The following is a 15,872-nucleotide window of genomic DNA, read 5'->3' as shown; positions in this document are numbered from 1 at the left end:
CTTGAATTAAAGGCAACATCATAAACACACACCAGGTGCACGTACCTTTGCTTACTGAGAGCCACCAACATCACACCATGAAGCTGAAATGCTGCTTTTAAGGTGGAAGATAAGGCTACAAAACCACCACATTTGAAGGGATCACAAGATTCAAGGAAGGAACCAAGGAAAAAAAAAAAGGAAGAAAAATAGGCTAGCATTTTTGCTGGAATGACCCTAAATCCTAGAACTTTGGTAGCTCTGGGTGAGCCCCCTAGAGTACAAGAGCCCTGGAGGCACAGGGTCACACACTGAAAAAAAAAAAAATAAATGGTTTTGATCATCACTTACTGTATAAAACCTCAGTTATGTCTGGATGCACTGGTTCAAAGGATTTTTGTTAAGCCAGACCTTGGGAGTGCAACTATTTCAGATTAGTCATTTTAGGGAACTGCATACAGCAACACTTTACAAAGTCTTTTTGCTGCCTAATTACAGAAAGGTCTAAGAAGTATAAAGTATTAAAATTCTTCTCTTTGCCAGACACTTCTGAAGCCCAGCTAGAGGTGGCAGGAACTGAAAAAAGTTAAGCACGCTTTAATCAAAAAATTCCAATTTAGGGTAACACAGCCCGATTGCTAAAATATATGATTAATTTAACTGACAGACTTCCCTTCCTGCTTGCTGTTGTGCTAATGGCCTTGACTCAACCGAAATTTTTTAGGTCTGCACACTGTTTGCACACCATGCATGGGATGGTGGGTGCTTAGCTGCTATCAGGCTCTATCTAAATCCACTCCCAAAAATGTAAATTTATCTCCTGACCATACAATAACTCATTAAAGTTTGGCACATTTTAACAGGAACACACCACCTTGCAGAGCACAAGTTAAACAACAGCCTGGCATTCGTGAAGGATTCTGAGCAGAACCACGTTTCTGCCAACTTCGCTGCCTTGCATCAAATCTGACAAGTGAGGAGAAGCCGCGCTTCCACTGCCCATACGGAAACGAAAGGCCCGTACTGCCGAGCTGCTATTGTGGTCACTACAGAAGCCACACTGGCACAGCTACTTACACTGCAGAGCAAAACCTAAACCACCCTTGCCTCATCAAAAAAGCCTTTAACTCCAAATAAATTCGAAAAAAAATCCCAAAGAAACTCCCTGCTACACAGATTGCCTCACCAAGTGAGGAACTCAGTAACTATGACCTTGCTCTGTTTAAGTTACAGCAACAACCGCCCCGTGTTTGTGTTTTTCCAAAGCCAAGAAAAAGCTGTATCCATGCACGAAGCAGCAGCGTTCTGCTGCAGAGAGGTGCTTCATGTTTTAGCTCTGCTTAACATAACCAGCTCTTTTCCAATCTGCTCAGGCAAATGAATAAAGCATGCCCTGAAGTACTCTTCACAACCAAACCAATTCAGCAGCCACATAGCTAACTTCAAACATCCTGTAACAAAACATTAAAGGAAAACAGCTACTTCTAACTCTTGATTCAATAGTTTTTGTTCAATAGTTTTTTTCATTTAGTGAAGACAAGAACTTCACTGACATCTCACACTGAGAAAACTCACAGATCCAACCACAGTATTTTTCTTTATTAAAAAAATCCACACTCCTTGAAATGTTTTCAGCATTTTGTAAAAATGCTAGCAAAGATTATTTTTCTTTAGTGACTTGATTTCCTAGTTTAAAAGATGAAAATCAGGAGGCACTAACACCAAGTACAAAGCACTCACATCTGTGAGCCGAGGTGACCGTAACCTGCAAAAACATTCTCAAAGTAACGTGTTTTTTCTAGTAACTCACAAAGCGTCCACTTACACTTGGCTTGTGATACTTATCACATCTGCATGCTCCTCTTTCTTATTTCAGAGACATTTGTAGAAACAAAAAGGGACTTTTTTTTTTAAATGCCATCTGTTCCCTGCGTATTTTCACTTCAAGTCCTAGTATAATATCTACAATGGAAACTTCTGTGTCACATAGGATTAAGACTACAAACCAGATGTATAAAATATGCAGAGGTTGTGCTTCCTTACAAATAGCTGTAAAAAACAAACGAGGAAACTATCACCTAAAGCTTTTCTGTTATAAACACAAAACTTTAAAAAGTTCTTTTATGGTAGTTTTCTCTAGAAATGCTCTGAACTAATGCAAAAGGAAAAACCACCCTTCTGAAATTCAGTAATTTTATTTCCTCTTTCCAGGGCTCCACACCTGCTCCTTTCCTGAGTCAGAGACTGGAAGTTTGGAACGCCAGACTCCAAACGCACGAGCACAGGGAACCTTTCGCTCGAAATACCACCCGTATATTCATTCACGAAGTAACATTTGCACAAAGCCTTCTTCATAAACACCTCAGCTCTTTACAGCAGCAACGTAACTCCCCGGCAAACTCATCCGTGATGGCTCTTCAATTATCTCAGGTGTTTTCTCACCTCCGTGCCTCCCGCCCCCTCTGCTGTTTACATACCTCACGCAGCCACTTCCAACCTTCCCGAATATTATCGGCATTACTAACACTTGTGTCACTCGCACCTTGGGGGCTGGGAAGGAAACGCTGACTTACCTGGTCGCGTTAACATAAAACGATTTTGCAGCAGTGCTTTTAAAAGCTTCTGCCATCGCTTACAAGGATTTCAACAGCGACTGCTCGGCAAGAGCCGTTTACGAACTCCTGGCTCGTACAGACAGCATGGAACTGCTGAAGTTGCTCCAATATAGCTCGTTATTAAACCGAACTCAGTTTAAAGCCTTAAATAAATGTCTGAAAAGCCAAGTGAGAGCGCAGCTGGTCTAACCGAGCCTAAGCACTGCTGTTTACGTGAAACCACCAGGACTTCAGGCTACCTGGGCGCGCAGCAGCCTCCCAGAAATAACTTTGAGGGCGGAATATGGGAAGCGAAGCCCCCTCCTGCTCGCTGCTGGCACCTGACGCCTTCCCCAGCCCGCAGCGAGCCGGGGACACCCGGCCCGGGCTGCCCGGAGCACGCGGCTGGCTGCAGGCAGCCGGGAGGGGAACAGGGACACACAAACCCCATCCACCAACCCTACAGGAATCCCGTGGGCAGCCCGATGACCCCCTGTTTTTTTTCCCTCCCCCCCCCTCCAAGCACGGCTCGCCCAGTTTCGTTTCCAACTCGCCACCACCACAGCCCGGGGCGCTCCGCCCCGCAGCAAGCCCCGAGCCCGGCCCCACGGGGACTTTACCCCCCCCATAACCCCCCCCCCGAGCCCCACAGCCCCCTCACTGCCCGCCGGGACCCACCCCCACAGCACGGCCCGGTCAGAAGAAGGGGGGGGGGGAACGGCCACAGGCCAGGGACGTGTCAGGCGCCGCAAACTTTCCGGCCGAGCAGGAAACAATAACCACGGAGCCTCGGCCCTGCCCCGGCCCTGCCCGGCGGGGAGCTGAGGGCCGGGGGACGGAGCCCAGGGGGGTCCCGGAGCCGCCCCCCCCTCCCCCTCCCTCCCCGCCTCGCCTCACCTCAGGCCCGCTCCCCGCCACCTCCCGGCCCACGGGAGGCCGAGCCCGGCCCGCTCCGAGGGGGGCGCGGAGGGGTCGGGCAGGGGCTGGGGGAAGGAGCCGGGGGTGTGAGGGGTCTGTGGGGGCGGTGGGAGGAGGGGGGGGTCGGGCTGGCGGCGCACTCACCGGCCGGGCCCCTCTCGCTGCCTGCTGCGGCCCCAGAACCATAACAAAGCTCTGCCCAAAATGGCTGCCCGGCCCTGCCCGGCCGGGGGCCGGAGGGGGCGGGGCTTTCTAGAGCAAGGGGGCGTGGCCAGCGAGGCGGAAGGGACACGCCCACTCCCCCCCCCCCCCCGGCTCTCCTCCGCTGGCCACGCTTTGAGAGCCTCCCGCCGCTCCCAGCGGGGAACTACGAGCCCCACAATGCACCGCGGCCGCGCGGCATACTGGGGGGTGTAGTCCCCGCCCGCCGCGGGTGTGGACAAAATGTCGGCCCCGTGAGGGCGGCCACCGCCCCGCTCCCTCCTCCGCCTACCCTCCCTGCCTCCCTCCCTCCCTGCCACGCACGGCCGGGCCCGTCCCCGCCCGGCGGAACCAAGCGCCCCGTGCCCGTTGCCGGCCGGAGCTGAGCCCCGTTGGAGCGGGAGATCCCGCAGGATATCCGGCGGCTGAAGCGGGGCGTGAGGGATGGGGCAGCGCCTGAGGGGCGGCTTCCACAACCACCGTCAGCTTCAGCGGGCCCTGCTCCTGTAGGGTCCCCACAGAACAGCCATGTTTCGCCTCACGCAGCGGTGCTGCTTCCACACGCCCTTCGGGGTAAGTTTCTGAAGCTTGCTTTGCTCTCTCTTCAAAATATCGAAGCGCCTGGCTGGACCGCTGGGGAAAAATGTGACTTACAAGTTGGAGTAGCCGCGTGTTTGTCACGTTTTCCAAGCAAATTCCTAATTTTAGGATGGCTCTGGCCAAAGCTAACTGTTTGAAAATAAAACTTTGGTGTCTAAATTCTCCTATTCTTTTTACAGAGTAGTGAGGGGATGGTAGCAATTCTCTGTGGTCACATTGTCCTATTTCTGCAATCATTTCATATTCTTTTCTGAAAAGGCCTGCTATGTGTTAAATTAAAGATGCTTAAAGAATGCTTGTGTAGGTGGAAGAAGAAGTGGATATACAAACCTTTCACTTTGAGTAAGGTCTGTGTGCTCACAGCAAAGGGCCTAGTGGCTCTTTGTCAGCTACTTGTGCAAGCTGTAGCAGCTTCATCTGTTAAATTAAAAATGTTTGAAAGCCAGGAGGAAGGGCAGCTGTGATGTGCTCCGAACAGGAAAAGTACTCAGCACAGTATTTCTTGGATACTAACTGTAGTTGCGTATATCGTAAGGTGTTCAAAACAAATTTTATAATTCAGAACAAATTTTATAATTACAGCTCCAGAAGTTAACCGGTCCCAGACTCCTACTGCATGGAAAGAATAAGACAACTCGCTCTTCTCCTAGCCTCTTTCCACAGAGGGACGCTTGTCTTCTGTCCAGATGTCCAAGCCTCAGCAGAGCATCAGTGTACGCAGTCAAGCTCCAGGCTTTTCACACCTCTCTTCCTCTCCTAAAGAAAAAGCCCCCCCAAGAATCTGAGACCCAAGACTTGGGCCGGTTTCGACAAAGTATGAAATCACTGAAGGATTCTCCAAAGCCAGCCCTTTACTTAAGCCTGGCGGGGCTGATTCCGTTTGTTTCTGTGCCGCTGTCGATGGTCATCCAAGGGACCTACTACCCAGAGCTGGCGTTTGCTCAGCTTACCTACGGTGCTGTCATTGTCTCTTTCCTAGGAGGAGTGAGGTGGGGGTTTGCTGTCCCAGAAAACAGCCCAGCCAAGCCAGACTGGATGAACCTGGCTAACAGTATGGTGCCTCCTCTAATTGCCTGGCAAGCCTTGCTTTTTAAAGATATCACTGATGGTGCAATAATGGTGGTAATGGGCTTAGGGATAGCACTGCATTATGACCTTTCCCTTCTTCCTACTTATCCTAGTTGGTTTAAAGGACTGAGAATAGTGGCAACGCTGGTGGCAGCATTATCACTGTTAGCTACTGTAGCACTGAAAGCTTACTCAGAGAAGAACTTAATCATCAGCAGAAATGGATGGCAGGACCCAAAACAATAAAGCAAGAGGGAAAAGCTGTTTATCTGCTAATAAGGTATTTGTATGGAGGTCCAGGGAAAGTAAAGACTTAATCATGCTTATGTCATAAAATGGCATTAATCGAGATGCTTATTTTGAAGCAAGTAAGTTCATAGCAAATTAGGAAGGAAGGATTGCAAATACTGATCATTTCCAAGGAAGGCATGAATCTGCTATTGCCTGTAGAACAAAGCATCACTCTTCAGTGAGGTAAGATGTCACTGTCATATGAATTTAATATGGAGATTCATGTAATACAGGTATGAAGTGCTCTGTTCTGAATGATTAAAGTACCTGGTTTAACTATAACATGTGCTAATGTTCTGTGGTAGGGAAAACAACCATAGAGTCATAAATGCGTTCCAAACAAGGTGAATGAAGTAAGTTTAGCATTTAAAGAAATGTGGTTGTGCAGAAATACACCTTCAATTCCTACTTTGTGGAAATACAAGAAAAAAGAGAGACAAAACTTCCCTACCTTATTTCAACTGAGATGTTTTAAATGCTGTGTGACTGAGCACTAATCAGATAAGAAGGGATATGCAAGGCACAGGCAAGGTTTGTTTGTAGTGGCAAGTCAAGGTCAGCATTTCCCTAAAATGTCATTCAGATGCTATGATTTAGTAGGGACAGCTAGAGGGGAAAATTACCTTCAAGCACCACAAGAGATGAAAGGTGAGCTTACTAGTTAAAGGAGAGCTGGCCCTTCTGTTTCTAGATTTTGTTTGGACTGAGGGTTACTTAAGTGAGGAAGCTGCACGCAGTCATGAGGAACCATCATATTTCTCCTGTCAGGTGATGCTTGGTATGATACGACACAAGGACTCTTGCTAGCACTAAGGGATCAGCTGATACAATTGACAAAAGTTTGCGTGTCTTCCCTCCTCAACTCCAGTTTTATTTGAACAACCTGGGCAGGTACAAACAGAATTGTACCCTGTGAACCCTTTGTGATTGACTGATTATTGAAAAAGACTGCAGGAGCGTATTCTCTTCCTAACATCATTTAGGGGAAAAATCAACAGCAGGAGTCATGCTCATTTCCTTTTCCAGCCGCAGCTACCTCAAGAAGAAAAATATACCCTCTGTGAATTTATTTCCTGCAGCTTTTTTATCCTACATATTAAGTACAGTGTAAGATACAAGAAAAAAGCTGAAATGTGACATCCGTACATGCTCTTAGGACCGATTTAGTTAATCCTCATAGCTGTCTTAGAACACCCTTCTTCAGAGGTGTTCGATGAAGAGTGAATCACCTACCATAACTTAAGATTTGTCATTCTGCAAAAGAACTGTTTAAGAAACCTGCCTATCCTCAAGACAGAGATACCTTCTTATTGCTGAAAGAGCAACTTGGTACGTGAGCATCTAACTTTCAAACCCTGTTGACTTGTACATATTAACGGCATCATAGCCCTGAATTGGCAATACAGTTAAGTGTTCTCTGAATGTAAAAGTGAGTTTGTGACTAAAAACAGTTTTTATTTTTTAGAGTATTTTTTTAAATAGATCCAGACAAGAGTACTTACTGTCTTTGGCCTGAGTCAGGGAAAGACATGATGAATATCAGAGACCATAATTAACTGATTTCCACGCTTCACTGAGACATCATAAAACTGACCATAAAAACTGGAGAAGGTAACTTCATACTAACAGCAGATTCCCTCAAGCTACTCTAAACCAGGAAGCTTACTGAAAGGGATGAGAAGTGAACATGTAGTTCCCTTATAAAATACACTGAAGGTAATGTTTCTCAAACGGCTTATGAAGGATCCTGAAACCTAAATAAGAAGAGTTTAAGAAATGTTACCTATCATTTGATCCCAGAGATGGCTGCACCATCTTTTTCTTTTTTTTTTTTTTTTTAAAGAAAAACCCAGGAGTGTTTAACTACAGAAATATGTTATTTGCAGTTTTAAAGTAGTCAGCATTTATAACCAGTGGGATTTCCAGTTAAAATAAAATAACCTAGTAGGTGGAAGTAGCAACAATACAACAGTGATTACAATAGGAAAGCACCCTATTCAAGAACATTCCACACTAAGTTACAAAAATGCATTTTATTACGAAAAACTGTGTAAAACAAGCTTAAACTTGAAAGACAATAGACACACCTAAGAAATTATTTTGAAATAAAACACATACAAAATTGAGTGATCTGAAAAACAAATACTCTCTCTAGCATGTTTTAGTCTGGCAAGCTCCCAGCTCTGTGTTAGAATGTAACACAGATTGATTCTTAAAGTACCTGAAACACTCACTCTGGAGGCTTTTGCTCATATTAATTTGTTAATTGCACAAATGGGATATTGACTTAGACAGCATGAATGCCTCTTTGTCTCCATAGTGCAGGCTTCCTGTTTTGTAACATTCCAGTTGTGGTTTTGTGTTCTAGAGTAACACTATCAAGAGTTCAAGCAGCCTTATTTCAGTCATCTATAGCTGTGCAGACAATGCAATCGTGTTGTGCAAAAAGCAGCTTCAAGTACAATGTTAATTAGATGAATCTAGAAGTAACTCCAAAATCCTGCAAGAACTGTTCTACTAGGTGCATCCATGCTAAATGCAAACTCATTACGACAAGACACGCTGATGGCATCACTTCAATGCTAAATGCAACTAATTCTATCACAGAAAACTTCAACCACTCAAAGTTTGGAAGAGGCAGGACACAAGATGTAGCAAGGATGAACATGTGCACCTTGCATGTATTCCAATGCTAAATCTTGGCATGAGTCACACAGGGTAAAACACAACTAAGGAAAAAAACATGGTCAAGAGGCTTTCCCTAGATTTTTAGTTTTGGAGCAGTCCTAACTGCAGGACAGCTGATCTAATGAACAGCATTTCCATTTAAAATCAAAGTTTACACAAAAAAGGAGCTCTACTCTCATTGCTGACACTGAAGGAAAAAAAACACAACTGTGCTAAAGTAGAATGATATTATTAGAACTGTGAGGAAAAGCTACAGAACAGGAAATCCTCAGCCACTTACCATCAGTTAGTGGGGTGGCAGGGAAGTAAACATCTAACCCACGTTTAATGCCCATGCCTAGTAGCAGAAGAGAGGCTCAAATGCATCTAGGTCACAAGCAGTCTTCCAAGTCTTCCCCACTTCTCATCTTTTCCTCATTTTCTCCCAGAAAAGGACAACTAATGCTAACCAAGTAGCCAATCTGCTACTATCATCAGGTAACTCCTAGCCAACCATAGCAGCCTTCTTCTGGATTGTACGACCAGCTAAAGATGCTAACCTTAGTGCATCTAGGGAATGCACTAAGGTTAGAGAATGAATATGATTAATGTCTCTAGCATGCTGGAATGATTTCTTCAGATTTTTTACAGGGCAAATTTGCCATTTGAGTGAACTTCATCCAATCAACAGAGACATTCCTACCTTTAACAGAGTACTTCCTGAAACAGGTTTTGGATAAGCCAATTTACTTTGATGGGCAAGACTTTTAGTATTTCCTTTTGGCTAGGAAAAGCCCTCTCATCTAATTCTCCACTGTCTTCACTGAAGCTTCTGCTGCCAGAAGGTTTCTGGCCCATGAAACTGGAAGTCTGAGGAGACACATGTTCACACATTCCTTGGATGAATTTTCTTCCTTGTGCTTTACAGCACAGCTACGCCTCCTTCGCAGCGGCTGGTGATCATGTTGGCAATTTCAGTCCAACTGTCCATATGCGGGTTATAAACTTCAACAGAGTCAGAGGTTACTGGAGCAGCGAAATCATGACTGGGAGCTCGGCCTCCTGAGGCATAAAGAAATCCATTCACGGCCACAACACAGACACCAGCTCTTGGTATCTTCATTGGTGCAACTTCAACCCACTTTTCCTAATGAGAATGTGAAAGAGTCAACAAGTAGTTTTAGAGTAAGCCCCGATTCTGCTAAAAGTAACTTTTAAAGCTTAAACGATTGAAACATATGCAAAGAACACTACGCAAACACATCACAGGCTCAAATACAGTATGTGTACAGCACGAAGAGGATCATCAATACTGTAATGACAACATTTTCACAAGCAGCCTACATCATGCTAGTTGCTAAAGAACAGATCGCTTACTGCCTACATGCAACACCCCTTCTTTTCTTCTGTCACTGCATAATGCAGTCTGTCTCCAAAAAAAAAAAAAAAAGCCCCACTAGAATAATGTTCTGCTTTTAACCCTGGCTACTGTTCCAAAGAACATCGTGTAAACATGAACAATAACAGCCAGGATTTATTTTGTGTTCAAAGTGATTTTTCACACGGTGAAACACCATTATAATTTTGATGCAGAAGACACAGTTTTGCAGCAAAGGGCAGCTCTTACTTTTTCAGAGTGTTTTTTTTCTTCTCTCTAGTCAAAGGACTAACTATTCTACTAGGGGGAAATCTATCTCCCTACCTTAACCGTACCAAGTATTTACCAAGCTACCAAATATCTATACACTGTGAGCTTTCAGTTTCTGAAAAGCATGCATACAACCTTCAAAAACACTCCACTCTGAGTCAGATTAGCAAAATTCTGCAGACTGGTTAGGTCAGACAAACCCTGAGGTCACTGAAGCTTTGTTTCACTCGTACTACCAGCCAGCAGTGAAAAGGAAAACTCAAAATTTAATTTTTTATCTTTTTAAAGAAAGGAAGCAGCCTCTCTCTATAGCATCTTACACAGCGTTGATTCAATGTGCATTTCTGAAAGGACAGGACTCTATCATACCTCTTCGAAGGAGTATCTTTCTACAGTAGCAAGAGCATCTTGAGATTCGTTCCAGCCTCCCACAGCGTAGATAGAATCGTTGAGAGCAACTACACCAAGATAGGCTCTTCGGGTGCCCATGGGAGGAAGCTCAGACCAACGTTTCGATATTGGGTCATAGACTTCAACAGAACGTAGCTCTACTCCTTCATTGCTGATACCACCAACAACATAAATCAAACCTACAGAAACAAAGTTTTTCCTCTATTAGATTTCAAAATAAAACAGTTTGAAAGACAGAAAATTCTTTTCACAACACCCATTTCAGTCTGGCATTACAAATCCCAAATAAAACCCTCCACCTGTCCAGAAGGCGCATACATAAAGTCCTCAAACAAGTAGATATGAGGATCAAGCACTAGAAGCTCTGATGAAAGCAGTCATTAATCAAGTGCAGGGTGGAGAATTCAGAAGGCTGCAATTGCTGACTAGGCTTGGATCAAACGCTTAATAAGCACATTTACAGATCAAGTATTTAGACATGGTTGTCCTAGGATAACCTGTGGCAATTCTTCAGATTGTCACAAACACAAATATGGGAGGTAAATAAAAGCAACACCAAGAAGAAAATCAACTGTTAATAGACTACCTGGATAACCATACTGACAGTCACATGGAAACTACTTTCACGAGGTAAATAACAGAAAACAGAAAGAACTTTATGGTCTTTAATTTCAGTAGAAATAGGTACTAGAAGGACAGGTAAGTGAGGCACAAGCTTGTGCAACTGACAGCTCAGGACAAGACAAGGGTAAGAAATTCCTGACTGAAACACAAAGCTTTAACATCTAATATCTCTCAGGACTGTTTCTGGACACAAGGTAACAGTACTCACCTTGCATTTCACAGCACCCAAAGTAGTAACGGGGCACAGCCATGCTTCCCACCACATCCCAACTATTTTCTTCAGGATCAAATCTTTCAATTGTGTTGCCAATCTCTGCTCCAACCCAACCGCCTGCAAATGACAATAAATATGGGGAAAAATTTAATGGCATGAAGTTATGTTAGCTGCATTTTTAGACATAGTGTGTCCTGCAACAGTAATTCAGAAACCAGCATGCATTCTACTAGGGAAACAAGTGATAACTGAGCAGTAACTATTCCACAAATACTTGGTGTGCTAACGCTCATTTAAACAGCTCTTTTTCAAAACTTTAAAGCTGCACATTTGCAACACCATAAATCGCTGCACAAGTTCCATGAACTAACACTTAAAATAACTTCACCTAGAAAAAATAGTTACCTAAAGCATAGATAGCACCATAGCATGTGCACACTCCCAGTCCACAACGAGGATGGTTCATGGAAGCCACAGTGGTCCACTGCTTAGTGACGGGATCATAACATTCAGTACAGTCAAAAATCATTGAGTCCTTCTCACCTGCATATGAAGAGCAAGCACAGAGACAGGAATCACAATGTTTAGCACTGCAGACACAGAAGCATTCAACTCCTTCTCAGACAATGTTAAAATATGATTTTTCTTTCAGCTAGCCAAGTAGCAAAGACTTTAATTTTACTCAGAATTGAACTGTCATGAGAAACAGCCTTCATCAATAGTTTTCTGAAACATTACTGAAAACAAAGGAGTGAACAACCACAGTACTACACACATTCTATAGCACAAATGGCAGGGTTTTCAAGACCAAAGAACGTGTTCTGTGGTGCAGAACATGCATTCTTTAACGATTGCCAGGCAGAGCTACCCGTCACATCCTTGTGCAAACGTACATAACAACATACATAACAAGCCTTTCCAGGTAGGCAGACAAGTGGACTGTCTTGTACTATTGCTTCCCATGCTGTAGGCTTCTACTAGATTACAAGTGAGGAAAGAGACGCTATTACTGGTAGTACACAAAGCCTGCAGAATACTCAACGCCTCTTTGTCCATCTGAAGATGTCCACATGCTTACCAGTGACTTGCTATACCATGAGGGAAAAGACGTTCACTAAATGGCCAACAGGAATCCTAACTAGCACACAGAGCAGCGATGGTGGAGAACCAAGGAACCCTAATTCAGTTGTTATCAAAAGTAGAAGTTATATTACATACTGCCAGCTTCCTCAAAAAGGAAAAATAGTTTTGAAAAACTCCATCTGCAATTTCTCCAGTATCCACATGACAAACAAGGTCCTATGACTCTGAAGACCCTCAATTCAGTCAGGAAAACATCTAGAAGTGGATTTTAGACTGCATAATGTTAGGCCCATGCAATACTGCGAGTTTTTCTTTAAAGCCCATTCCCAAGAATAAATTCATCTGGAACTAAAGCACACAACACTAATCCCTACTAAGTTAGTAAGTCAGTAAGGGACACTGCTTACCAATTTTCCTGGATACTTTTTGAGTAAGTGAACCTCTGCATTTAACATTTCTTGCCTAAACATCATCAGAATGATAACAAAAATCCCATTCTGATACTGTAGCTAAGGAATGGGAATCTACTGTATGCCACCACAGGGCATGCACTACTAAAATAAGCACAATCAATTTAGCTTTCTGAAATCACTGCACAGAGGACAGCGCCTCTGATGCATACCAATACTTCAGCAAGTTTCTCTTGGCAGTCACTTCTTTCCAGAAGTAGACAAATGCTTTGCATAGTAGGCCAGGGCCTACTATTAGCATAATGAAGATTCCCAAGCCGTGTGTTTGTTTCAGCTGTTACCTCCAATGGCATAGACCATTCCTCCGACAACAGCCACACCCAGCCCACTCCGGGCCTGATGGAGAGAGGACACCGTGGTCCAATAGTGGCTGAAAGTGTCAAATCGCTCCACACAGCTGAGGGCTCTGCTGTCACTCCAGCGTCCTCCTTGCAGTCGGGTGTAACCTCCTAAAAAGCAAATAGAAAGGCCATGGCTGAGTAAGAGCTTCCTGCTCAATCCCATGCTCCTATAGCTAAACCATAAACAAAACAAAACAACCACAAACAAAAAGCACAGCAGCAGCAGCCATTGGCTACTTTTAGCAGGAATCAGACTTCTCCAAGTTGCGTGACTCCTCCAACACACAATGGTCACCTTGTAGGTCACATAACTTGGGCTACTACACTTCACTGCATTGCTACTGACATGACTGTTCATGTTCTCAGTGAAATGCAGAGAGCAGCCAACAGCCTTTGATATCTTAAGATGATGTTACTTCCCACAGGGTGACACAAGAGTACACCCTCCCAAAACTATAGCATTGGTGAAAACTTCTAAATTACATGTATCCCATCAAATGAACCAGGAAGTTCTAGACTGAGAAAACTTCAACATTCAGAAGAACAAGAAGTGCAATGAAATTGCATTTGCCAGAATGTGCTTCCAACGATGGACAAACCCTCTGCTGATTTACAGCTTTCCACCCATGGCAAGTAACTTCTAAAGGCAGATCTAGGCTTTGAATAACATGTCATAATAACATGAAATGTGAATGATCCCGCTCTAATTCTAAACAGAAAGCAGGTAAGCCCTGCCCATGACAGGGGAGTTGGAATTAGACGATCTTTAAGGTGTCTTCCAACCCAAACCATTCTATGAATCTATAACATTGCTATTTTTTGTATCTTCTCATTACATAAAAATAGTCCAGTATCTCTTTCAGTACTGTCATGTGAGATACTACTTTATCATTTGTTTTACAAGGTTCAAACAGCCACATTCTAACCTACTGCATAAAGGTACTTCCTGGCTTTCCTCCGGGGACGACCTTTAGAAGCTTGCAGAAAACTGCTGACCTTGTTTTCTTTGGGAGATTTACAGACTTCACAATATTCTTTCAACAGAGTTTGTAGAGCCACCCGAAGGCTGAAATCTGGAATACCTTGAGGAAAAAAAGGAGATTAAAAAAGGCATGGTGAAAAGTTACAGACAGCAAGCGGTAGAAAAGTTACCACATTCTCCTCAAAACAACATCCTAATTAAGATTGCATAGTTTTGTAAGACTTTTTCAAAAGCATGTTTTCAAATGAGCTGTGCTCATTTGTTAAAAGACACGACTCATCTGGTATAAAGTCGATCTTTTCACTTCTCATGATATTAATCTAACAAAACCCATCACAATACAGCAGCTCTGTATTCAAGCGAGGCATGTGTTGATCAAACATCTGATATCCCTTCTTGCTTTTCCTCACTTACCTTCTATGTACTTCAAAAGCCTTTGCGCTGGCAGCAGAGGGAACCGAACAGGCTCCAGTACTTCCACCACATACTTCCTTCTTTTCCCCAGATCCTTCAGAATCCACTGCATGGCAGCTACGAACACCTGGTACTCGTCCTCGATGCTCAAGTCCTCGCTGCGCAGGATCTTCACCAGCTGCTCCTTGGTGAGCGCCAGGAACTCCTCGCCGCCCTGCACCTCCAAGAAGTGCGCGTGGATGTAGCTCTCGGTGAACTCCAGCAGGTCGTGGCAGGCGATCTGCTCGGCGAACTGGAAGAGGCCGATGCAGTTGAGCGGGTCCACCTGCCCCTTGAGGAACTCGCAGCACAGCTCCACCACCTCGCTCAGCTGCAGCATGTCGGCGGCCACGATCAGCTCCTGCACGTTGTGCTCCCCGATGCTCACCACCCCTGCGGGCAGGCACAGGGCGCCGGGGCCCCGCTGTGAGACTTGTAGGAGGGCGACGACCCCCGGCGGGAGGCCACCCCGTCCCCTCCCCGTCCCCGTCCCCGTCCCCGTCATTACCCGTGTAGATGAAGTCCAGCAGCGTCCCGAAGATGTCCGCCTCGACGCCCGCGATGCGCACCACGTCGCGGCCGCTCTCCTTCATGCCGCCCGCCAGCAGCGCCGCGAAGTAGGGGCTGCTGGCAGCCAGCACCAGGCGGTGCACGGCGAACGCCTCCGGACCCACTTCCAGCCGCACATCGCAGAAGCTCTGCCCGGCTCGGAGCCGGTTGATCTGTGCCAGCAGCAGGCGGGCGTGCCGGTCGCAGAAGGAGCCGCTGCTCCCGCTGCTGCTCCCGCTGCTCCTCACCGCCCCGGCGGCCGCCATGGCGCTCGCTGAGGCGGCGCCGCCGCCCGCAGCCCTGAGGGGCGGCCCCGGTGCATGCGCAAAATGGCGGCGGCGCCCCCCGCTCCCTCAGGGGATGAGGGGCTCGGCGTTCCGCTCCCCCAGTGGGTTCCTGTCACTTGGCTTTCCGGAGCCTGGTTGCCCCGTGGGCTCGTTGCCCGCTCTGTGAGAAGATTTCTTGTGTGGGGTTTCATCTGCTTTGCTCACCGCTTGTAGTGCTGAAGGGCAGCAGATTTGTGCCATATTTACCTCAGGCTCGCCTTTCCCAGCCAGTTTAAGGTGTGCTTGTGAGGGAAAAACATGGCAATGCTGGGGGGAGACCACAGCTGGCACCTGCCCAGGGAATTGCTCATCCTTATCTCACTGACTGAAGGCACAGCCAGCCCGCGCACTGCTTTCTGTGTGCCATCCTGCTGTGCTTGGGCCTTCTTCTTCATGCTTCATGGATGCTTCATCACTGCACCGTGTAGTAAGTACCATGATGGTCCCTGGGGT

The 15,872-nt window shown here is 45.7% G+C and overlaps 3 protein-coding genes across 4 annotated transcripts in view; 1 reads left to right on the top strand and 2 right to left on the bottom strand.

Annotated features, from left to right (window-relative positions):
• The window catches only part of GPBP1L1 (GC-rich promoter binding protein 1 like 1), a 31,967-nt gene extending 28,237 nt beyond the window's left edge, over window positions 1–3,730 (bottom strand). Inside the window, exon 1 of one of the 2 annotated variants that reach the window (XM_084290793.1) lies at window positions 3,636–3,730. The gene's annotated coding sequence lies outside the window, so the exon portion shown is untranslated. Of the gene's footprint in view, window positions 1–3,470; window positions 3,489–3,635 lie in introns of those variants that run through there. The other variant, XM_084290794.1, reaches the window with a different exon arrangement.
• Window positions 3,731–4,117: 387 nt separating this feature from the next.
• TMEM69 (transmembrane protein 69) lies at window positions 4,118–7,007 on the top strand. Its single transcript, XM_084290818.1, has 2 exons — window positions 4,118–4,265; window positions 4,875–7,007. Exons 1-2 carry the CDS (start codon window positions 4,221–4,223, stop codon window positions 5,604–5,606), a joined length of 777 nt encoding a protein of 258 aa, XP_084146944.1. The 5' UTR covers window positions 4,118–4,220; the 3' UTR covers window positions 5,607–7,007.
• A 657-nt stretch (window positions 7,008–7,664) lies between these two features.
• IPP (intracisternal A particle-promoted polypeptide) lies at window positions 7,665–15,359 on the bottom strand (the record flags this gene model as incomplete). The annotated part of the gene is made up of 8 exons (XM_084291156.1): window positions 7,665–9,465; window positions 10,336–10,556; window positions 11,210–11,332; window positions 11,621–11,758; window positions 13,050–13,217; window positions 14,036–14,191; window positions 14,506–14,937; window positions 15,053–15,359. The coding sequence occupies 8 exons, from the start codon at window positions 15,357–15,359 to the stop codon at window positions 9,241–9,243; spliced, it is 1,770 nt and encodes a 589-aa protein (XP_084147282.1). The 3' UTR covers window positions 7,665–9,240.
• Window positions 15,360–15,872: the final 513 nt, after the last annotated feature.

Source organism: Netta rufina (genome assembly GCF_964035555.1).
Source record: "Netta rufina genome assembly, chromosome: 8".
Taxonomy (NCBI): Eukaryota; Metazoa; Chordata; class Aves; order Anseriformes; family Anatidae; genus Netta; species Netta rufina.
Note: the sequence above shows the minus strand (reverse complement) of the source record. Positions and strands in the feature narration are given on the sequence as shown.

Coding starts and splice junctions, on each gene's coding strand:
- TMEM69 (XM_084290818.1), top strand. CDS start 4,221: ATGTTTCGCCTCACGCAGCGGTGCTGCTTCCACACGCCCTTCGGG. Junction 4,266..4,874: donor GCTTCCACACGCCCTTCGGG/GTAAGTTTCTGA, acceptor TTATAATTACAG/CTCCAGAAGTTAACCGGTCC.